This window comes from Passer domesticus, chromosome 11, assembly GCF_036417665.1.
Source record: "Passer domesticus isolate bPasDom1 chromosome 11, bPasDom1.hap1, whole genome shotgun sequence".
Classification (NCBI taxonomy): domain Eukaryota; kingdom Metazoa; phylum Chordata; class Aves; order Passeriformes; family Passeridae; genus Passer; species Passer domesticus.
This window is the reverse complement of record NC_087484.1, coordinates 16,713,152-16,738,024: the sequence shown is the minus strand read 5'-3', so window position 1 is coordinate 16,738,024 and position 24,873 is coordinate 16,713,152. Positions and strand designations below refer to the sequence as shown.

The following is a 24,873-nucleotide window of genomic DNA, read 5'->3' as shown; positions in this document are numbered from 1 at the left end:
TCCAAAGGGACAAGAAGCTTTATAGGATCGCTTGATAGCAGTCACTTAAGAGATCCTTGATCCTTGCCTTTTGTGAATGAGAGGCCACATTGAAACTCCCTGTAAGATGGTTGATGACAAAATCAGTTTTTAAACGTTAGGCTGGCAGAAATTCATCATTTTCTGTAGCATTTGATCATAGCATTTCACAGTCAGGCTATTCATCACTGAGGACTTGGTCAACAGAGACAAAAAACAAAGAGCCTTCCTTCTGAACTGTAGTAGTGAATCTCATCAACACAAAAATCTGTCCCTTTCCTCCATCTAATGTATTCTAAATCTCCTCAATGAGTAAAATCAACACTGCAGCTATCTGGCACAGCTATCTGAAACTTAAATCAAGTTTTCAATATCAGGAATTTGAGAAGTGATCAACTGTGCATTCTCAGTTAAAAAACAAATACATCAATTTTTGTGCTTTCACTACAAGTACACCATTTGCAATTCTCCAGCATCTTCAACTTTAACTAGAGTTCATATGCCTTATTCAGAACATAAGATGGTCTATGTAAACATCTAAATAGGCTCTTCTGACTATAGATCAACAACAGCTTCATTTTTTCCAGTCAGTTTTCACTGGAATTTGCCTCGGGAAATGTGAGAAGTTTAAGCAGTTCAAAATGAGATATATCATGTTAAAAAAAAAAAAAAACGACCTACAAAAATTATTAAATATCACACAGGCTCTTCAGCCCTCATTCAAGGGGTGGCAAGTTTGTCAAGCTTTTCCAGATTCCCTCTCTGGCTCCCAGATACTCCAAGGAAGCAGTGAGCCACACAACATACTGATCAACCAGCATTCAGACATTCCAAGTGTTACAGAGGCAGCCAGTGCTGTATTTGAGCCTGTGAAGGCTGTCAGCAACTGTGAGGGATAAAGATGCTTTCCAGTCTGTCTCCGTCCTTTCCCTGTGAGAAACTATCATGAAACAAGTGCAACCACCTTGTGTGGCTGCAGTTTGTGTCCTCTGTGTATATTACATTGTAGACTGTGCTCACCCCATCCACCAAAATTAGCATTTCTTTGGCACCTCAGCCAGGTCCAAGGCATCTCAGGAAAGGATCCTGTGGTACCCTGTAGATAAGAACCTCTGCAGAGCTCTGAAGGGCAGCCAGATGAACCAGAGGAGATGTCTGGCAAGCAGAACACAGCACAAGGTTACACATCCCTAACTGGGATCATACAGCAATTGCTCATGTCTCAGCTCACTGGTTCTTTGTGGGCCTTTGACCTGCTGCAGCTCACTCAGTTCCAATACAACACACCCAACAAGCTCTCCCAGAACCTACAATTTGTATAGGGGGCACGCAAAGGAAGAGCCAGAGCACAAAATGCAGATTGTGCTTTCACAGGATGGAAAAAAAAGATGGATCATCCAAATAGACTAAGTGAATATCAAGAAATATTTTATTGTACATGTAATCAAAATTTAAAAAACAGACAAGGAGGAGCAAAGAACAGATTTACCTAGATTCTCTTAACTATGTAGGGTACAGAAATACAACTAGGAAAGAATTAACACATATTAGTACCCTTTGCTCCCCTTCCCTGCCCCAATGGAAGAGGTTACACAAGCGAGATCTGTAATGCTTCAAATCAAGGCTTCTCAGTAATTGCACACTTGAGCTGACATAGCTAAGTATGTTCAGTTTGATGAGAGAATGAGTGCCTTCAAAATAGTTGTTTATAAACAAAACTACTCTCTCTTTAGTGGTTTGTGAGCATTACTCATTCAACACCAAGAGTATACTTAAAAGACTAATGATTTAGTGGCCATAACTGTCATTATATCTGAACTGACACAATCTTTAAGTATATCAATTATAGAAAATAGATTCCTTAGGCAGTAGAGAATATATTATCTAGTGGCAAAAACATAATGTAAAGAAGCACAGGAAGTATTCACAGGGAGGGGAGGGGGGAGCTGCGTGCTAAGCAGGGGCACATTGAGTAATCAGAACTAAAAAAGTTGAGTTCTGGAGAGCTAACTGAAAAGGAGTCACACCTCAGCATCAGGAGTATAGGTTTCAGAATGTCTAGGTTTAAAAATATGGTACTCATTGCACACCTACATCAATCTCCCACCTGAACTCACACCCTAGATCCTCCTAACCTATTACAGTGGGACATTAAACAATTCTAGCACTGCAATTCATGTTCTGCCTTACATGCTGTGAGGAAGAAGGCATCTGTTCTCTTCCAGAACCAGACAGGATGTAGTCTGAAAGTGAATGCAGAGACTTCCCAGAGCTTATGCACCCCACAACACTTTCCTCCCTAGTTTAGAAGGGTGAAGGCCTTCAGAGCATAAAGCTGCAACTGTTCTTCCACTGTAAGCTGATTTTCTCTCAACATCTTGGAAATAAGCCTTCCCAAAAAACCTAAGCTATACAGCATGTAGGCAGAGTTGAATCAAATGGGTGTGACAAGCGTTAAATCCTGGACTGAAGGCAAGACAAGTTTTGGGATCCCCACAAAAGATGGTTTTGTTTATTCTTCAGTGGCCTAATAAGGCCAACAAATAAAAACTCTTCACAAAACTTCCAGAGAAGGCCCATGGAAAAGCAGACAAAGTAACAGTAACTATCATATTTTGTATTCTAATGCCCTTTGGAGACTATCAGATTTTTGGCTTAAAATGCAAGTGAATCACGATGCATTAATGATCTTAATCTATTTCAGCCTACAGCATGGTCCAATGCAGATTATTAGTGTCAAGTTACACACCTAGGACTTGAATTCACCAACACTCATAGCACCACTTGATTGTTGCTGTAAGTAAAGACAGTCTAACCCTTAACTCTTCTGCCAGAAAGAGTGTATTAGCTTTGAAACTGTGAAACACCACCTATTCCAGGCCAGCTGACCTACCTTTTTTTGTCCTCACACATATTGCATGTCTTCAGAAAAATCTTAACAGCTCCAAGCTTAAACTCTGCGACATATCACCTTAGCTTCCAAAGTTACAAAATAAATTCTTCTTTACAGTTGTTAAATGTAGGAGATTTACTCAACTGACAAACCAGTTTACTGACAGTAACTCTCAATAGTTATTTCCCTTATGTGCCAACTGCACAGTCATAAAAACCTCACAGCTCTTTTTCATATTTCTCAGCTTTGAAACAGGAAAGGATCAATACAGATATCTCAGGATAACACTCCTAGGTGCAGGGGAAAAAGCAGCTGTTCTGTACCTCAGTAATTATTGCTCAGTATTTATCTGTTTTAAGCAACAACAAGACAGTATTTGAATTTATGCTGTACTTTAGCAGAGACAGATTCCCTAACATTAAAGAACATCAGCCTTTCCACAGAAAAAAAAATCTCTAAAATTTAGCTGGCCATTTCTTCTTAAACATTCCTTGTAACAAGTCAGATTTGTTTAGGTTTCCATTCTAACAACATTACAGCTGTCAGAGTACATGGCTCATACCTGTGACCAGTCTTTAGGGTAGGTGGGCTGCACGTTTTCATAACTATAGAAGTTTATCAGCTATGCTAAAACACTACATAAAAAGCCTGGGATTGTTTGCAGACTCACCAGCTACCTACACAGAACAGCTGTTCCACAAAAGTGATTTCACTAACAATTGAACTTGAAGACAAACACTACAAGAAAGCCAATAAAAGATCTTGTGTGATCAAAGGTTCTCTTACTATCTCATCTGAAAGAAGTTAACTTCCACTTTAAACTATCTCATCCTTCCATAGGAATAACCAAGATACCTTTTGGAGGCAATTAAGACAGTGACTGCTCAAAAACATTTCAACAGAACTGCTTTTTGGATGAGAAAATAAGTTATTTTACTGTTTGCACAAATTGAATTTACTACACTTGTTTTACTCTGGTAATATTTTAGCTACAAGGTATCTGTACAAGATATATCAGCAGAGATAGCACATTGTTAACACTACATATGTAAACTGAGAGACAACAGGTCCTTCCACCCAGGTGTCATATTGCAGATAAACTGTTTATGTCAGTCCGAGAGGCTGCGGAACCGCACTTCAGCACCACGGAGATTCCCGGGGAGCCCAACAGAAAAGCTGTGCTCTACAAGGGTGACTGTCCATCCTGGAACAGCAGCAAGAGGAGAATCAAGCAACCAGTGTTTGCAGTAATATTCTTGAGGAGGGTTCCATTCATTCGGTGCATATTGCTGTACATAAGGTGCATAAACCTGCCACGGAGGAGATCAGCGGGAAGAGAATCCAGTGGCAAGGCTGCAACCAACTACTGGTGTCATGTCCCAGATCTGGAGGAGAATTGTGGAGAATTACACAGCATTAGTGTCAGGCTCACAGGTCTTTCTGCAAGAGCCATAGAAGCAAACACAGATATCCCCGGACACAACGTAACAATTCCTTTTTAACTATGCTTGAGGAAAATCTCATGAAGAGTTACTGCAGCATTACAAACCAAAAGCCAAATTTGGAGCTCAAGAGTCTTGAACTTCTGTGTAGGTCTGTTTTAAGAAGTGCTATGCAGTTTGTCACAAACTGCAAATGCTTAGAGCCAAACAAGAACAGGATGGCACAGTCTCAGTTCTGACACGCATGGTGAATGTAGAGCACAGGCACAGCAAGGGCTGTCTCAGTCTGAGCTCCATGTCACTGTCTCATAACAAGGGCTTGCAGTGGCCATGCTCCAAGCCATGGAACCTGCACATTTCCTCAGGTCTGTGTCTTTAAGGCTGCTGGCAGATTCTCCTGCTGCCCATGCCTCTATGTTTGTTCAGAGACACAACAGCTGCACTCCATACAGTGGAGTTACAAGTCATTTCCTCATTCAGCTGCAGAAGAACAGGTTAGCAAATACAATCCCTTCCTCACACAATAGACAGCTTGTAGCAATAGTTGTCAGAAAGAAAGGAAGAATATGCAAAAATGAACTTTCTATTAAATATCTCCTAGAAATGCAGGAAAGAGATGCAGCAATACCTTCACAATCCGGTCGCTCCCACAAGTCACCATGAGCCCTCTGGAGATGTCCATGGACATGTGTGAAATGTTGTGCTTGCCTTCATGAAAGGTTGCCAGGGAAGTACGGCTGCACAAAAACAATTGAAATGAAAGCCAGCCATCAGATGAAGCTTCATGGCATCATTATAGCAGTGCAAAATAAACTGAAAAGAAAATTAGGTTGTTCAAGTACTAATAAATCTATTCCAAGAGTTGCAGTGCCGTATTAAAGGGGACAGAATTAAATTAGCTAAGACATGCTAAGGCACTGCTTGTGGAGTTGTACAGGTGTGACATTTCCTGGCTTCTGCAGCCTGACTGTTAATAATACTAGAGCAGAAGTGGGACACTGAATTAGCAAATATTTCTACTCCTGGTTCACAAAGTCAAGTTCAGGTATATTTTTCCCCTGCTGGCTACAGAAGCCAACTATGGCACAGCATCCTACTTTTCACAAAAGACCCAACCCCAAGCAAACAAAAAGTCCCAACAATGAAAAACCCAATAGCAACAAAAAATCCCAAACACTCCCAAAATTTTCACATCTGATTACTCTGTTCATACCAAGAGAGAATGGGTTCCTTCACTTCTAAGAAAAGTTTAATGAGAGAAAATAATGTTGTTTAAATAGGGAAAATAATGTTGAGCTCTGAAGAATATTCCCAATGTTTTAAAAAGTGTACATGAACTAATGCATATACATCCTGGCAGCTGTAATGCATTGTCTGGCACCCACTTAGCAATGTTAAGTGCAATCAATAGCTTTTAACTAAACTGAAATGTTGAGACAAGTGTATCTCAAGTCTAGATCTGGGCTCCTGGAAAAGAAGAACTAGAAAGGGGTAAAAAAGTTGTAATTCCATATCTGATCCAAATGCACTTGCAGAGGCAGATGGGGGATCTCTGCCATCACAGTGCTTTCAGTTCCCAAGGCCTAATAGCAGAGAGCCAGCTCAGTGTGTTCTGTAGCACTGTGTGTGGATGTGGAGCAAGCCCAAGGGTTTCTGCACAGCAGCAGTGTTAGTACAGTTTATTACTCCCTAATACTCACTCTTCATCCTTGATCGACTCAAAACAGGAATCACAGACACGGACCTGGAACTCAAACCCCATGATTGGGTAGCTCGACCGTTTGGTGCTGCACTTGCCACACACTGCTTGCCCACATTTTCTGCAATGATGCTTCATGGAGGAAGAAGAAAATAAAAAGTCACTATACTGTGACACCATACAAGTGTCCACTGCACAACAAAAACAACAACACTTCTGTTTGCAGCCTGTTAGAAAGCAACCTGCTAGGAAACACCCTGTTTCTTCAACCAAAGACCAACGTCTCTGGAGTTCTGAACAGTGGTTTGGATCGTTAATGGATTTATCACCATATTCTGTGTATATCCTCTTCTCTGGCAAGCTCCTTCTGGGAAAAGGGGAAAAAGAGGCTTAAACAAGCAACCAGTTAAAAACATTCTGGTGCATTAAGAACAGGGCCATTAGTGCTTCACTAGATGCTCACTGGAGAGAGCATCTACATTCTCTGCTATGGAGAACCATTTGCCATTTTACACAACACTTGAGGATTAGCTGTCCATAGTCCAAAGCATGGGAACATTCAGAGAAATCCAACAGAGGATTCCTAGCACAGCCTGCTTTGGCCTGTGGCAGAAGTTTGATGCAACACTTTCACAGAATTTGTCTGTGAAATGTCTTAGCAGTGCTAGAAGCCGTAACTTCTCAATGTACTTCACTTCAAAGCAGCAAAAATACCAAGAGATTAAAAGATCTACCAGCCTTAGTGGACTTCTATTTACATTTTGCTGAAGTACAGCTAAGCACTGAAACCAGCCATCTCACCTGTCTCAACCCTATCGTCTTTGTGTCCCACATTTGCTTTATATTCCAGAAGAAAGGTTGCTCACACTTCTGACAGGAATCACTTTCTAGCCACTGAGGAGCCTACAAAAGAACAGGAAATGTAAGCAATCAGAATTGTTTTCCCCTTACGCAACAGTCAAGGAAGTTTAAGAACCCAAAGTAAAGTCTTACTTGGAAAGATGCCCTGGTTCAGTTCTGGAAATTACAACAATAAATTGCCTAAAGCACAGTACAAAAAAAGTTTAGCACAAAAAGCTCAAACCCAAGAACACAGTTATTGGTTACCTACACACCTCCTACACTTTCTAAGCCTACAGGAATATGTTATATTACTGCCTTAATAAGAAAACTCATTCAAACACCTACTAAACCTGCTGCAGGCATTCAAAGACTGCTGCTCTGGTTGTCTGGATGGCTTTTAAGGACCAGTGCAGTCCAAACTGCAGAAGCTATGAGGCAGTAATCCCTTTAAGAATGGGGGTGTCCAGAAGTAAATTCTGTGAGTAATTATCTTTTCTACTTTCATGGGATTGCAGTTTGAAAAAATTAGGAATTCATCTGCATTTTCCATCCTGCCCCCTTTGTCAAGCATCCCTTCTCACACCCACACACTTTTTCTGCCATAAATGGACTGGGCCAAATGAAAATAGAGCTTTTACACATTTCAGCTCTCTCAGATACTTTAACTGAACATCCCTCTAAGAGATAGAGAGGCACAATATTTTTAGTACATGGACTTGAATTTGAACATGTATATTCTATACAAATTTATACATCTCATGAGGGAGTCTGCCTGCAACTTGACAGGAGGACAGCTGGAACAACAAAGAATTTTTTCTTTTCAATTCACTTACATTGCTGACAATAAGAAAACAAGAGCATTCTCACTTGTACCACCATGAATATGAACTGATGCAGAAAGAAAGTGTATGGCTGGGTCAATTGCTGTGTACTGAGATCTTTAAAATAAAAGTTGCCTGGGGACTGAACCTCTGCCTTCTGAACTGCATCTCAAAATCTGCCTCTCACTTCTTTACCTGCTTTGACGCAAGCTGAGAACTTATTTCAAGATTATCGAGGCACAGTCCTTTGGTTTCTTTACTGCAAGAGTTTGACTGGTTTAGATTGTTCCAGAAGCAAAGGCCACAGCCATTCCAGTGAACCTGTTGTCTCTGAGATAAAACTCTAAGCAGTCCCAAGCATCTCCTGCACTTTTCCTGTCCTGGGAACCCATTTACTACAATGCAGCATGGACAGCCATTAGAACAGAACAGGCTTCAATAATATCATTCAGCTTTAAAGTGTCAGACAACGTGAGGAAAGCAGCCTGCAGAACTGACCAAGGAAAGTCACATTAGTCTCTGAAAAGGAGAAAAAACATCTTTGAGCTATGCCATGAAGTTACCTCTTCTCGGCTGATATCCATGTTCCAAACAGCAATTCCCCCATCAGCTGAACAAGACACCAGCTGCCGTGTCAGCTGGAGGTAGCAGATAGCCTGCACCTTGTCACTGCAGACAAAGCACACACTAGTTAACCACAAGTACTCAAACAAAGCTTTCTCAGCAAACCCCGAGTTATACTTGTAAATAAAGCTACTGAGGAAGCCCCAAACTGATTTTCAGTTTGCTAAGTCCACTGAGTAGAGCTCTGAGGATGAGTGAACAGATGCTGTCACCTGAGCACTACCTTGGCATCAGGATGTTGCTGAGAGTGTTCTTACAGGCCTGACCAGAATACCAGAGGTACAGTTCCATGTTAACATTTGCTGGCAGAAAGCCCTGATGGTAACTGAGTGTCAACTGACTCAGAGTGCGTGTGCAAATACTCTCCTGTGTTGGCAAGGAGAGCCACTTGTCAAAACAGAAACAAGTGGGTAAATAAAGAGAAATATTTGTTTCAGGATGCAACTAAGCAGAGAGAGGTTCCACTTTTGCTAACAAATCACAGTAAGGCAGGTTGTAGCTGCAAAGCAAAGTATGCCTTCCCCAATAAGACAATTTAATCCTACAGAAAATCATGTCAAAACAAAAATCTGCCTTAAAAATTTAAACAAAGAATCTGACTAGTATCAGACTGCTTTGCAGCAACTAAATTGAATTAAAAAGTCATTCTGCTTCTCAGAAGAACTTACTTTCCCATTCAGTACAAAGAGAACCTAACTTTACAAGTCTTCACCGGGACACATGAGGCAGCAGTAACAGCAGTATAAAGTCCTCCAGTCACTGACTTCAGTTACTTTTTTTTTACCAAGGCTCTATTTTTAATTCTTTAGCTATAAGACTAAACTCTCAAGATTTAACAGGAGTTCTAGAGCTAAGGCTATCTGTCTTGATCAAGATAGATGGAAGCATCTATGGAACTAGACAAGAGGGGAACACATTATACAAATATCTTTAAATATAAACAATCTCTACTACCAGTGCATTTCTAAGTAGAATATATCTTCAGTGGTGAACTGCCTGTCAAATTGAATTAGAGCCCTCCATTTAAAAATGACAGCTAGTGTTGGGTCTCTAAAAATTAAGAGTTGATTGTTACAACTACCTCAGCTTCAGAAGAGGGGAAACATGACACTTTCTGAAGTTGAGAGACTACCCCTGTAATTTAACCAATCAGTTATCACTGATAGAAAGACAGAGAGAACAGGAACGTATTGAAGCTTATTTTATATGCATACATGAATATGCTTATACATGAAGGTTCTAGCCCTCCTCTCACAGGTAACTCAGTGCAGCATTTACAATACAGACACATGCAATTTTTACATAAAGGCGAAACCAGATTATTTAGGTTTTTTACCCACCTCTTTCTATAAACTACTTCTGTGTTACTTCTAAACCATGGTAATACTAACGTATTAAACATGAAAAAGAAAAAAGATTTATCAGTAAGGTCTTCCTAGTACCGTTTATCCTTCTTTCCCTTCAAAGTACCCAGGGTTCTGCAAAGAGTAATTTTCTCCATTATTCACAATGATTCAAATATCTTGCCACGCTATTCAGTCTGCCTGGGACTGTGTGTTCATTACAGGATGTGTATGAAAAATAGGACTGCATTACATACTGATGTCCCTGGAGCAGCAGCGTTCGCCCCTTCCTTCCACCAATGTCCCACATGATAATGCTGTGGTCAGAGGCACCTGAGAAGAGCAGTCGCTGGACAGGATCCCACCACAGGGAAGTAATACTCCCTAGGAAAGAACATTCTGCAGTTAGATGTAAGGGACTGGCTCCCCAACACAGTGATACCCTCCTGGAGCATTAAAGTGAAACCTGAGGTACTGCCTTACTCCACTAACATATTGGAAGCCTTAAGGCAAAGGAAGCATCCAACAGCAAAGTGCAGTCCTGACAGAGGCAAGGAGTACTGGACAATAGAACAGATGTCCCTAAGAAAACAGACACAGCATAAGCCAGAAAGTCTGAGTTCTGCCCCTTGTATTTAGGTAGGTGACTTTAAGAGTTGCCAGGCTGCTATATGAGCTTTGGAAAATAGAAGCACCAACACTTGCCAAGCAGAAACCAGTATCTACAACACAGTGAGGTGCTTGGTCAGTGGTTGCAGCACAGCTCACAGTGTTCTCAGCTAAAGCAACTCCCTCATGTAACCATTTAAAACCTTAAAATAGCTGGACTAAGAAACAAAGTGAGAACTTCACTGCTGTTAGCAAATCTGCCACTACTCACTAAATTACAAAACTAGATTTCAGAAGGCTCAGTGTGACTGTGAATTAGGGATAGAAAGAAATGAGTCATCTGACAGTAGCAGCCTTATACTAACCCACAGCCATGGTAACATAGCCAGTACACTAAAGGAGTAATTTTGTTACTCATGCCACCTAAAGTTGTGAAGTTGGGACATTTTATTTCCTTGCAGAAATCCTTCCCTTTAGAGAATCCTTCCATGGCTCAGTTGTCATCAAAAGCCTTGTTAGTCCAAAACCAAGATGATGAATGGTAATTAGAGCCCATATCTGTTCTTTCCAATGCTCTGAAGAAAGACTTTTTTGCCTCCTTTAGGGCTATGCTGTTTTCAGACTGACCCATTGGGAAATAGCATGTGCTCCAAAAAGGCATTAACACTTTGAGTATTATCTCAGCATTACACAGAGCAGGCTGTTACACATGGTGAATTCTGGAAGCTGAGAACAAACTCTGAAAGCATTTAAACTGCAAAGCAACTGCTGGCTTATGAAGTCACACTTTGCAAGAGCTAGAAAGCAAACAAGATGAAATCAGACTTTTCAAGTCTGTCAAACACAACTGCACTCAAAGGAGAATTGGTGCCATTTAAGTCTAGAGTTAGTAGATCTTGAGCATATTGCACAAATATGGTGGAGAAAAAAAGTCACACGTAATATGATCGGCTTTAAAAAAAAAGAAATAAAGGAAAGAAGTTGAATTAACTAGTACAATACCAGCTGAAGAAAAATCTGTTTCTGCCCCTGAAATAATTTTTTATGGTAGCTTAGTTCTTGTTTTAAGGATCACAGTCCCCATATGGAAATATATGAGCCAAAGATGGCTGCTGTGTGGACAGCACTGCTGAAGCTGGTGCTTGGAAACCACCACAACTCAAGTGACAGAACACACACTACAAGAAAGTACCACAGAGACATTCTGCTTTCAGACCAACTGTAACATCTACCAAGAAGTTGCATTTGAATACAGACCAGTGCAAAAGAGAAGCAAAGGAGTCTCTAGGGCCAAGAGAATTATTTTATTCTAAACTGAAACAAACTGAAATTCTCCTTGAAAGCAGAAAAGACATTTATCACTTGAAAATCTCAACTTGCCTCCTGCATTCAAAACCAACTGTATCATTTTACAATCATCTGTAGATCAGGAGTCTACCCAGCTTTAACAAAGCCTACTCTATACTTCCAGCTGTTAAACAAGGCAGCCTTTTCCAGTGGGTCAGAGACTTATGATCCAGCAGTTCATCCCTACCCACATGCAAACTGTCAGCTGATTTGAAAGTTGCAAGTACAACATGGGACAAGGCATTCTCTTGTTTATTTTTCTCAGCACATTATTAAGTTACACATTATTTTGTGATTTGAGTTCTTGCCTTACTCATTGCAGCAGACAGTGAGTGGCTCTGTATCATGTTATGGACCACCTGATTCTTCATCTGATATAAGGACTTCAGCTGTGCTGTAGAGGATGAGACATTTGCCTTAGACTAGGCAGTTTCTCCAATGTTGAAACTAAAGCTTTTAAAGGTGGCCATCTAGTGGATAACTTATGTTTAACTGAATGCATGTGTTTACTTTTATTTTTCATCTATAAAAAAAATACCTGTAAGTATTTATAAGGCTAAGATTTCCCTAGAGCAAGAAAGTGTTTGCTCTTTAACAGAAGTCAAGTACAGCTTTCAACAGCTTATGACAACCACTAACTTGGACTGTTTTTTCACTCAGTATCTACCCCTAAGAGGCAACTGAGCATCTCAACTTCCAAAGAGATACCATGTCTGGGACAAGTGGCTTTAAGACAAAAAGTTCCTTTACCTTCATGTCCTTTAAGGGTTGTGATAACTGAACAGGTATTCTGCTCCAGCTTCAGAAGAGTGATCTGTCCAGAATAATCACCAACAAATGCATGTTGAGTTTCATGATCATATCTGAACACCAGTCAAGGAGAAGCTTCATTTGTTCAAAGAGTATTTTACATGACTGAAACAATCAGCTATAGAGTAAAAAAAAATTGGAAAAGAACATTTTAATATGCCAGATAAATTTACATAATTACTTTTAAAGTGGTTGGAGACTGTAGTAAACCTTTTTGATTCCTTCCTTCTCATCACACTCCCCTACATGTGCAAGTAAAACTGTACAGAAAATAAGAGAAGAGTTTTAGACAGCCACTGGAGAAAGCCATGCCCTAGCTTAAGGCAAGCCAAGTAGCTTCAGGCCATTTCCAGCAGCTGTTTACAGAACACACTCATGGGTGTCTACAAGATGCCAAAACTCATCAAGCTACTTGTGGCAGTGCAGAGCTCTCTGCAACCATTAGGAGCACCTCACTGGACACTGGGCTGCATTCAGTCTTACCTAGTATCTTCTCCAATAAACCCTTCATCTCCTAGCATGTTTGTAGTTGATATCCCCAGGAGAGGGAAACCAAGATACAAGGATGCTGACTCTCCACAAGAAGTTCACCTTACAGTGGAAGTACAGCCACAATGTTCTAGCTGTTGTCAAGGTGAGACTGTCCAATTTCTTGTCCTGTTCTCTGGACTTCCCAGTTTACCAATGCAGCTCCTTGAGTGTGGTATTGAAAACTGACCTAATTTCAGAAGGGATTCTGTCAGTTAGCACTGAGATAAAAGCCACACCACATGCTAACATGGGATCCATTACCAAGGTGACACATTGGGAAAAGCATTACACCTCATAACAGCTCTGACGCTCTGTTTTTGCCACCATGCAACTATGAACTCCAGAAACCAGAGCATGACAAGCCAATGGAACTAGGTAAATTGCTGCTTTTAGAAGACTTTTGTTATTCAGAATATAAGCAAGAGCTATGAAAGACCCATGCAGCTGACACCACATAACCCAAGAGCTGTGTATAAACTTACTTAGGTGTCCTCCTTGAACCACACAAAAACACAAGCAGCAGATAGAAAAGTAGCCTCTGCTATCCAACAGAAGTTAACTTTAAGAAGTCTACCAAAAAGCCCACCACCCTGAGTGAAAATGCAGAGGCTCTGCCATCTGATGACAATCCAAAATCTCTTAAGCCTTCAGGATCATGAGATAAACAATTTGCTTTCAAATCCTCTAACTCCCTGAACATGTGATCCTTTCTTCATCTTGAAGTTCAGGCTTGCCTTATCCCCACTAATCCAGTAAAGAATAGGCACTCTGCTGTGTTTTTCAGAAGCTTACACACAGGATCATTAACAATGTTCTAAGGAACCTCCTGATAGGGAGGCCAAGCACCTAGTACACACACCAGCAAGCTGGTTCTTCCAAACACAAATCCAAAGGCAGATAAATTAAAATGGATTTTCAAATGTCAAGTTCTTCAGTGGAAATTTATTTTTATATTGATACAAAAGGTCATATTCTTTTCTCCCTTTTAATAGTAAACTCTGACATTATTTGCAATAGCATTAGCTGTAGAAGCCACTGAATTCACTGAGGCTCAGACTGCTCACCAGTCTGCAATACACACACCAGCTTTAACCTGTTCTGTGCTGTATTCAGCTGAGATGAGCTGCACATGGAATGTTTTGTGGGACACAACTCCCCTGGACTGTAAAAAAGAGCAGCAGTACAATAGTACAAACCTGACAGTTCTTCAGTCAGTAAGGCAGGGTCTGCAGAGATGGGAGACCTCAGGACAGACATCAGCTGGCAACTGAGTTTTCCTCCCAGCTTCTTACCAGGACACAGGTAAACAGCCACTCTAGAGAAGGCTTCATGTTTTCAAGAGATGATGTTGACCTGTTTAGTTTTTCAATCTTGCTACTTCTAAAATATTATTGCCATCAAACCTCATACAGCAACCAATACCTTCAGTTACTGTCTGGCCACATCTAAACTGCCACAATTAACAAGTGGTAAAAAAATAGGTTTGGTTTAGTTTAGTTTGCTTTCAAAAACTTTGATATGTGAACTGCCTTTCAAGCTACTGGGTTTGTAAGTCTTTTACATAGGGCAAAGAATGCCCTGAAGTACTTACAGCTGAATAGACAGAGTATCTAAGCTGCAAATGCTGCAGTTAAACATAGTTTGCAGAAAACAAATTGTACACAGACAAAATACTACTGGTGAATAAAGTTTCAATATACCTGGTAGCTTAAAGATAGAAAAGATTAACTTGAGCAAAGACAGAAAAATTAAAGCAGTCCAAAGGGGTTTCATGATGTTTTATGCTCTGGAAGGACTCAAAGGCACATTGGCATCTGTTGAACAAAGTGACTTGCCCAGGAAGTCTGTGGGCCAGGCTATAGATACTGTCACTGCCACAAGATGCTACAGACACCTCAAAATTAGGAACCAGTACAGACTGGGATTTCTGCAGCTCAAGGGGTCTTCTGCTATCTAATAACCACTAACAGAAATAAAGGTATTAAACTTCTAATGAGAATAAGGGTTAGCAGACATGCAAGAAATGTCACTCTAGTTTTTATGCATGAAAAGTTGGGAATAAACTGAGGTAAAGGAACAAAGTACTCTTCCGTTTTCAGAGTAGCAAGCATTTTTTAAAGGATACTGTAGACACGAGGCCCAAGAGGTGAAGTAATGTCTGCCCAGCATGCTCCCACTCCTGGTGCACATCCAGCTGATGCACTTGTCATGACCTGTGCTGATAAGCCACTCTGATGCCAGGCAGAAAGTAATAGCAGACACTCGATTCTGGTGAGCTGTGACAAGAAAAAGATTCTGGCTATTTTTCCCCAAAAATCAAAGTGCTGTATACTTCCATTCCAATTCAGACAGACAGAGGTTGAAGATGATACCTAGGCAATGCCCCAGGGAGATCTTTCACCATTATATTGTACTTGCATCTTGGCTGAATGAAAAGGTCCCCATAGTTCTGTTTAGGATTTGCCTCCTGAGTGAACCAAACCCATCACTCAGCTGATGCAGACCTTTCCCCAGAGAGAAGCTGAGTTCAGCCCAGATACACAAGATTAAGGAACAGACAAACCCTCAGCTTCCTCTAGCTAGCTCAGGACTTCTGGGGAGTAATGCAACACATCTAAAAACTTGAATTGCTTTACTAAACCCATCTTTTCCCAATCCCAGAGATCTATGCTCATATTGTAAGCACCTGAAAGGATATCTAGTCCATGGCATTCAAACTGCTTCCTGTGACAGCAACCAAATCCCACCCAGCTTTGTTGAGAATGCTGCCAATACACAAGAAGTTACACATGCTTTAAAAAGAAGCCTCCCCTGCCCCCCAAGATGCAAGTACTTCCCTTGACTGAATTGTCAAATCATCTCCCTTAGGATAAAGGGAGGTTTTGTTGCTTTAAGAACAAGGTCTTTTTCTCCCAAGCAAGAACATTGCTTCTATCAGTGTCAGGGAGTCACAAGACAAACTGCACTTTGTTTTGCTACATAATCTGCAGTCTTTAAGAGCTTCCTTCAGGCCTTATACCTTAATATTCCAACTTTAACTAACAACTGAGTTTTGTATTTCTCTAAAGGATGTGTGTAGACAAATGCTGAAATTAGTATCTCTATAAATATTAGAACAATCCCACAAACCCTGTTTCCCACATACTGGAAAAATGAGCTGTTTTTCATCCCTGTTGCTTTCCTAGGATGACAGAGAAGGTATGGACTCTTACCTTGAGCTAGGAGTAACCAAGCACATTGATTACAAGAAGTAAGGACACAAATTGCAAATACCAAAATCACCTTTAGGAAGTTCTTACACCAACACTCATGTTGTACAACTACCCCAGCTGAAGAGCAAAATCCAAGCTCACTAGTTCTGGCTCATTACACTGCAGCCTAATGATGGAGTGAACTTGATGATAATGACTACAACTTGGACTCAGCTGTCTGACAGAACATTTTTCTTATGGCAGTTATCCCCCAGCTAAGTGACAACTGTAAGGTCAGTCAGAATTAAAGCATATTTGGATTTGATTGATCTGTGACTGTGTCCAGTTTCCCAAGCACTGCAGATACCTTCCCTTTACACAAATGTTAGTGTAGATAGTGGTTAACTGTTTACCTGGATAGGTCTTCACAAAGTTCATCTTATTAAAGTCCTCAGAAATATGAAACTCCTAAAACCAAAGAGAAATTGTAAGAAGATACCACAGTGGCTTAAGCAACATTGATACCCAAAAAGAAGCAGCAACCTCAAAGACCAAAATATATTGTGGGATATACTGCACAGCAGCTGTATATCCCACAAAAAACAGGCAACTTCTCAGCCTGGAGCAAAGCCCACTGAAATACCAACTGTGAATTAAGGTTTTAAGTGAACTGAATTTTCAGCAGGAAACATCCTTTCAGAACTGAGTTTACTGAAGGGAGATTATAGGAAGAAGTAAGATCTCATTTGTCCCAAGCAGGAGCTAACAAAACTATCTTGTAGTACTTAAGATTTGCGTGTTTGTGACTTTACAATGGACAGGTTTAAGTGACAGTGTTCTCTATTTGATCCACTAGACTTAATAAAATTTAAAAGTCTCAACTGGAAATTTCCAGTAGCTATCATTAGGATTCTATGCAGCTCTTTGTAGGCTATTCATAGCAGTTATCTGTAGAATCACTTTTCATGACACTCATGCAGTACCCTGGCTCCTTATGGGGCACTTATTATTTTGACCTTATTTTCACAGAGAAAGGAAAGCATTAAAGCATCTGAGAGTCACAAGATTTCCCTCCTTTACCAAGGGGGCAAGAATAAAACCCAGTTTCTGTTCTGCCAAGTGTATGCTCTCCAAGACAGGGACAGCAACTACAGCAAGAACACACAAAGAGAGAAGAATTCCCAGCAAGACAAGAGATGAACCCAGCCTCTTATAATTTTAGAGCTAGTGTTGAAATTTCTACATCATAAAAATATCTGCAGCAAGCAAATTCAGAGATGTGTGCATGGCAGGATAGAGACAGATTCATGCTCCTGGCCAGGGGCAAACCAACTGTAGTTCACAACCCCTGTCAGAGCACCACCATGGCACTCTGCCCAGCTTACTGTACTGCCCTCAAAACATCTCCCTGGCCAAGTGTAATTGTTTGGGAGCACTGCTGTACTAATAGCTCAAGGGCTTCTTGAGACTACCTGGCTCACATCTAGCCAGAAGAACCTTTGCTTTGCAGTCCTCCCACATACATCCCAGCTGAACTGCCAAGAGCTCAGCCATTTAGCAGTAGCTGCATTCCAAAGAAAAAAGGAAAGAAAACAGACTATCAGCTGCCAGCAACACATGGACAATCTGAGCAATTCTAACCTACATTCAGAAGAAAAGTCACAACAACTTACCATGATAGCTCCATTATCCTGGCCAACAAATATCCGTCTGCTGTCATGATGATAAGCCATGGCAGAACATGGTGCTGTCAAAAAAAGCAAGTACATTACAGTATTTAAATAGAGGTATTAGGATACACACGACTTTAATAAAAGTCAATTCTTTCACTCAGGACAAAAACTGTTTAAGTAGTTGGATAGAAACTAGTCTGCCTAGTTAACATCCCTTGGAATGACAGTTCAATTCCCACGTGTGAAGCTGAGGACAGCAACATGACTACTGTAACTCAGATATACCAACAGGAACCATATGCAAACATGATTTCCTGCCACAAGGTGCAACTCAGCAAGAGGAATTTTATACAGAAAAAGCTGAAAAGCTGAGCTAACAGCAACAGCTGGTTACACTTAAGAACTTGAGCTCACTAAAATTATCTCAAATGCAGCCCTGAAAGAAAAAAATGCACACCTTGGAAAGCTGAGAGTATTCTTACATCTCAACTTTCAGCCAGTGGTTAGAAAAGCTCACTTAACTGGCAGACAAATTATCTGCCATCATCTGAGGCACCTCCAGCTGCACATCCACAATGATTTACCTGGTGAAGGATGTGGTTCTGACTGAACACTGCCACAGATCTCACCCACCATGCAGCTAGTTTCAAATCAAAGTCTGAGCTAGATTTGCTGCAAAGCTCCCAAAAATCAAGATCATTGAGGGAATCCAGCCCTTGGGGAGATGAGGAGGTATTCCTACACACAGCACAGGTACAAAACCCATACTAACCACTTACCACATCCATACTGTACTTACATGCCATGGTGTGATAGATGCTGGGCCAGTACTGCCCACTGTCTCTCTTCAGCCATACCCGGATTGTCCTGTGCCATGGGAAGAGCAGGGAGAAGCCAGCTGTAAGTGCATCACTCCCCACATCTGAATCACTTCATTACTTATGGATCAGCTCCACTGCCCTTAGCTTTTGTGCTGCTCAAATATAATAAAGGAACGACATAACAGAAATAACAGCACTCAAATACTGCTCTAACATAACAAGAATACTGGCACTAAAAATAGGCACCCTTGGATTTGGAAAAGTTTTCTTTAAAACTATTTATACATGAAGTTTCAGTAGTATGAAATGTAAATACTATTTCAGCTCACCTCAGAAATTGTTACAAATTGCATCCCTTCACTCCCTTCTTGGCTCTGGCTGATATTAAGTCAAATTGCAGAAACTTCCTATCTTTGGCAGAGCCAAACCACAGTTTGTTTATAGCAGATTAAGTGTCTGGTACATCAAAAAAAAATGCAAATAATTTCTTAGGGAAGTCCAAACTTTTAAATTTTTACAGCATCTCTGTGTAACTCACCCTTCAGCAAGCCAGATACTGAATATTAATAACAGAAGCACTTCATTTTCTAGACCAGCACATTACTGACATGTCCATCCCCAAATATGAAGAATCCATAGAGGACAGCATATCTAACTCAGTATTATTTCCTCTGAGCCATGCCTCTAATCCCTCATGTAGGAATGCAAAGGACAGGCAACATTAGTTGCTGTTGGTTTGCACGGCTTCTCTGCCCTAAGTATGATCAGGATTGATGAGCCAGCCTAATGTTAACTGAAAAGCTGACAAGATTACTTGGACAGCATGCTAAGATTCTTTATAAAATTTGCTTTAGTTTGCAATCTTCCAGAATCACCTCTTGGAAGGAAAGGATAAGTGGTCTTGTGAACATTTAGCATTACACTACTCTGATGACTGTCAAATCCTGGGAGGAGGATGTAAGAGTATCAGCAAGGAAGTGGAAGTTATTGTCAAAGCATTTCTACAACAGACACATTGAAGAGACTCTACATCAAGAAGTTAAGAGCACACATGTAGACAGTGTTAAGGTTAAGTCCTCTTGAAATTTCATCTCCAAATCATTGTTTGCCTTTTTGTTACTGTTTAAATCCAACTTCCTCATTCCTAAATGATCTGTAAATATATGTCCCTGGAAACACTGTCTAGAGGCTTCACTGAGATGTGCTGTTCTATTTACTGTTAGCTAATAAAAGTTCTGGTATTTAGAATTCTCTAGAAAAATACTAGGGGACTGATCAGTCAGACATCATGTAGGATCAACAGTAAAAAGTTTAACAAAAAGAGCACAGAAGGGACCCAGTGTCTTGCATCACAAACAGAATTTCTCAGAAGTTTTACTGCTCAAAATACAACAGCAGCATTCTAATTTTGCAATCCATTTAAAGGCTTTTCTTTAAAAGACCATTCAAATATAAAGCAGACAATGCCCACCCTTAATGTACTACTTTTTGAAAACTTGAAAGCAATACAGGTGAGCATACGCTGCCCCAAAACAACGATTTTCAGCTTTTAAATCAAGTTACTTTTTTACCAGTTTAAGGCACTAATATTTTGCATTAAGACTGTCTCTCAAAAGCCATCACTTCCTCCTTACAATAATCAACAGCCTACCTTATGTCAGTGAGTCACCACTTCAGAGGAGCAGTTGCTATTTCTTGGTAACACAGAACATGGGAAAAACAATATTTTCAAGTCATTGTAATGATGCCTAATAGCACAGGTTGGCACCTATGCACCTTTACCAGCTTTTAAACGTGCTTTTTAAAGCAGCTCCACCATACTCAAACTGTTCTGAACATCTCAGATGGTGACTTCCACACTTACTAATTCAACTCTTCACTTCTAGGCAAAGTTATGTAATTATCTTTTATTTTAAAGAATTACATGATAAATTATCATGGTGATCAAAATCACGCATTGCTGATTTTTCAAAAGCAGACTTAGCTTCCTCTCATTACTGTGGTTAATTGTACTGAGCTAGAATAAAGGAAGCAAAGATCCATTTTTTCTAAGAAATTATTTAATGGGAGTATAACTTCTGTGCTGATCATCAATGGTACAGCACCTCAGTGAAGTTGAGAGCCTAAGCAAATAGCTGCAAGAGTTAGCAAAATTAACTTCTGAAAGCTTCTTATTTTGGTTTAAGTAAGATTTAGACTCTGCTCGCCTCATGCTTGCAAAGATAAGCTGTCAGACTGCTTTATATCTAATTATATAAAGCTCTGACTGAGCAAAATTTGAAGAGATCATTCCACAGCAGTCAGCAAGTGACCTCTGCCAAAATGCCACTTCTCCCTGGTTCTCCCTCCTACAGACCTGTTTTTGTGATGCATCTCCTTATCTTGGGATAAATTAATTTGTAAAATACTAGTTCTTAAAGCACTAGAGAAGACCTCTGGTAATGCTGCTCCCACAATCTCCTTCAACCACTCAACTGCCTTAGAGTCTTTAGCACTTTCCTCAAAACTTTATTTAATGAAGAATCCTGGGCTCAGTACCTGAGAAGAGCTGGCTACCACTCACCTCTCCTTAAGCATTCCCTACCAAGGGCCTGGAAAGACACAGGTTTGTTTGACAGCAGTCTCAGTAAGGATATAAAAATGCTGGAATTCATTCAGAGATACAGACTTAAAAAATTCTAGACTCATATCTCTGAGAGTAGCAGAAGGAAGCAAAACATTTAAAAAAAATTAGAAATTGCCTCCAAACTTCCCTAACATTCAGTACTGAACCAGAAGATGCTTTCAGCTGGGCAGCATGCACATTTATACAAGACAATTCAAAGGGGTTTTGGCATAGGATTTTTTAATGTAATATAAAGAAAGACACTCAAAAGCCATCTTCAAACAATACTGACTGTGGCCTTACCAATTTCTAATAGTTTTTATTGTTCTCAATCACTGTTTCATTTACAGAGTGAGTAAGCACCCAAGAGTGTTGGAGAAAAACAAAAACCTGGGGTTTGAGAGCAGAGACAATGCTGTGCTCCCACAGTGTCTGTGCTCCTGCTACACCAGCTGCCCTCTGAAAGCCACCAGGTGCCACAGAGGGAGAAGTGATGACAGACCTGCAGCCAAATCCCAGCCTGTTACAATACCAGCACTGCTGCAGGTCCTACACAATGCATCAGCCCTGCTCCCAGCACTGCATCTCCTAACTCCTTCAAAACACCAACAACTGCTTTCCTACCCAAAATCAACCACTGGCAGTTGTTTTCCTAGCAAGGACAGAATACTGCCTCTTTCTGGTAGCTTATATCAAAAACATTTATACTGTTATCAACCTTGTTCCCAAAACAGCATTAGGAATCTGGTTTAATCACAGAGCAATGGAAGCTCAAAGACACAGCTGATAGTTTTTATCAAATTTCTGCTAAAACCAAACCATGTTTTTGACCAATAAATAAGTTTCATAAGCAAAAAACCAACAAAAGCTAATACTGTACTTTAAGCAGCTACTGATGGTCACCAAACAGCAGCATTGAAATGTGTCAGTGACTCCAGACTCCTGCAGTAAATACATGACTTTCATCTTGCATTTAGGGTCTTGTACACAGCTGATCATCCCTCAGCATTCCCAGCTGCAGCTGGCAAACACTCCTCCTGCCTTAGCTATTTGTCTGCTGAGGGACACACTGCAACAATTCCCAACATTGTCTTGCAGCCAGGGTCAGACAAGATGCCAAGAGGGACACAGAGTTAATCATCCTTTCTAGAAGTTCTGAGAAAGCTTCACAGATGGCAAGTGTCCTGCTGAAAAATCCGATTGGGAAAATTAACTCTTGGTCTCCTGCAGGTATTCTTGTTTCTTTTTTCCTCTTTAAAAGTGAAAAAAAAATCATAGAAATTCACAGATCTACTACGGAATTTTTTGTATCCTCTGAAAAAATAAAACCATTACTTTTCATTCTAGGAAATATAATTTAAAATAGGAAGAACTACAATGAGTAGCTGTAATAAGAGAATAATCTGCAACATTCCCAGGGAATGTTTGTGCACCAATGTTTTCCTCACTACCCAACTTGTAAACACATTCCTCTGACTGGTTATTATGAAATACTTGACAGCCTTAGCTGCATTAAGATGCAATAAAAAATACTTGAGCCCTGCTCTTAGTACACAGAGCAGCTCTTGTGCTCCTTGTATTCTGCACTTTGCTGCCAGGAGCACAAGCAGTTACGCAGCATTAACACCTACACCCCACTTGTAGAGAGCAAACAGGGGAGCTCTGTTTGACAACATGCTCAACTGTAGGTGAAAGCTTTGATGTACTGGAGGAGGTATCCCAGATTAGAGGTAATACAGGTTTCTGAAAGTTTATTAAGATTTCATTTCTCACAGTAAGGTGAGAAATGAAATCTTAAGGTGGGTGACACAAATTTAGCCACAAGTCCACAGACTCACTTGTAATTACACACCCCAAAGGTGGGTGGTGGCCTCTCTCTCCTTGCACAGGTCTGTATCTGACATCAAAACTTGCCCAGATAAAGATGCAGCTCCATCCTTGGCTCTTATCAGCAGTCTAAGCATGCAGACTGCTTAACCTTCAGCATTAAGACCTTGAGTTTAAACACTGGCACTGTCTGCCCACAGGCAAGCCTCTGCAAGCCTGTATCATGAAACTGTGAATGCTAAACCCTGATATGGAGTTTTAAACATCATTATTTCCTCTTCTCTCCTTCAGGAAGCCTATCAAACTAAACACAAACAATAACACCTAAGTGACTGGAATGAAAGGAAGCTGCCCATTCCCATCCAAAAGCTGTTATCCAAAATGTACTGCACAAAGCCATCTCCCATAGAAAGGGAGGACACAAACCAACTAGACACCTGATCTGTTTGCGCTTTTTGACCTAAAAATAAATTCCAGAAAACCCATTTCAGATAACACCGTTGCTCTGCTGATTTTCAGCACTCATATCCTCCTATTTCTCACAAGGTCAAGCTTTTCAAACAAAAATTCATGTAAATACTAATGCAAATTTAGTTTTACAAGTTTTATAGTATAACAGTAAAATTATCCCCACACCAAGCTACACCTCCAAGAATGCACTTTTGTACTTTTTAAAGCACACTGAAAAGCACACCGTTGCTTCTTTTATGGAGTCACAGTTTCTTAAGAAGCATCTCCCATTCCTCTTCACCTTTAAGTGTCACTTTCCACATGGCACAGGTGAAATCCCATCTCTCCCTACACCCTGCAGATTCCTCACTACTCTCCTGGCCACAACCCTCTGCACTACCTGCTTCCTCATTCCCACTTTCCTTCCATCCGAGTAACTGTTTAACAACATTAGCTCCTGTGGCAGACGAGCCAGCGCCGAGAAGCAGGGTCAGACTCTGAAGACACCTTCTCTTCCAAGCAGAAAGCGCCGTGCACAGCAGCTCATCGCCCCCTCTCCCCTCAGATCTGCCAACTCACTCCGTGAGCGGCTTCGGCCAGAGGGAAGCGGGTTTGGGACCTGCACACCGAGCCATGAGGATGGGTTCGTTCCACGGGCGCAGCTCGGGAAGCTCCAACTCTCCCGACGGGCACGGGAAGCAGTGACACACTGCAAGTGCAAGAGCGGAAGGCCGAGGGAAACACACTCCCTGACTCCTGGTTCTGCTCATAAGCCCTGCAGGACCCATTCAGAGACAGGACGAGCTGTGCTGTTCCCGGGGCTCCGCAGCGGCAGGACAGTGCGCACGGAGCACCGCAGCTTCCCCCGCCGCTGGGAAAGGGCCAGCCCCGCGTCCCGCACCGGGCGGGCCGAGCCAACCCTCCCTCAGCTGACGGCATCTTCCTGCCTGGGACCGCGGCTCCGCCGATCTCCTCACGGCCGCGGAGTCCCCGCGCCTCCCGGCAAAGGCCCAGCGCACAGCCGGATCTCCCTCAGCAGCCCCGCTGCCCCGGCTCCCGCCCCAGCCCCGCGGCCCGGCCCTGCCCGCCGGGGAGCGGGCCCCGGGTCACCTGTCCTCGCCGGCCGTGATGACGCCGTCCTCCTTGGGGATGAGCAGCGCGGCGCTCACGGCGTCCTGGTGCCCCTCGACCTTGCTGAGCAGGACGGGCCGGCGGCTCTGCGGCCGCGAGTGGATCTCGGCGGCCATGGCCCGTCAGGCTGCGGGCAGCGGCGCCGCCCCGCCGGGCCGAGCTGTCCCGAGCAGCGGCGCAGCCCCGCCGCGCGCC

The 24,873-nt window shown here is 41.6% G+C and overlaps 1 protein-coding gene across 3 annotated transcripts; it reads right to left on the bottom strand.

Moving 5' to 3' along the window:
* Window positions 1-1,429: 1,429 nt before the first annotated feature.
* WDFY1 (WD repeat and FYVE domain containing 1) lies at window positions 1,430-24,873 on the bottom strand. Of its 3 annotated transcripts, none has more exons than XM_064385983.1 (12): window positions 24,658-24,873; window positions 18,644-18,711; window positions 17,845-17,918; window positions 16,585-16,639; window positions 15,106-15,256; window positions 12,390-12,502; window positions 9,941-10,067; window positions 8,280-8,385; window positions 6,854-6,955; window positions 6,054-6,184; window positions 4,982-5,090; window positions 1,430-4,296 (listed from the first exon to the last, which is right to left on the bottom strand). In XM_064385983.1, the coding sequence occupies exons 1-12, from the start codon at window positions 24,792-24,794 to the stop codon at window positions 4,237-4,239; spliced, it is 1,233 nt and encodes a 410-aa protein (XP_064242053.1). In that variant the 5' UTR covers window positions 24,795-24,873; the 3' UTR covers window positions 1,430-4,236. The 3 variants fall into 3 exon arrangements, with proteins under 3 accessions (XP_064242053.1, XP_064242052.1, XP_064242054.1); XM_064385982.1 differs by lacking the exon at window positions 24,658-24,873 and adding an exon at window positions 24,167-24,501; XM_064385984.1 differs by lacking the exon at window positions 24,658-24,873 and adding an exon at window positions 22,151-22,251.

Bases quoted from the DNA above. Each gene is read 5' to 3' on its own strand.
- WDFY1 (XM_064385982.1), bottom strand. From the start codon at position 24,486: ATGCCGTCAGCTGAGGGAGGGTTGGCTCGGCCCGCCCGGTGCGGGACG. The intron at 12,503-15,105 runs GTATCCTTTAAA...ACTGGTGTTCAG, and splicing joins TCTTGGGCCTCGTGTCTACA to ATATGATCATGAAACTCAAC. The intron at 6,956-8,279 runs GTAACTTCATGG...GTTCTTTTGTAG, and splicing joins TGGATATCAGCCGAGAAGAG to GCTCCTCAGTGGCTAGAAAG.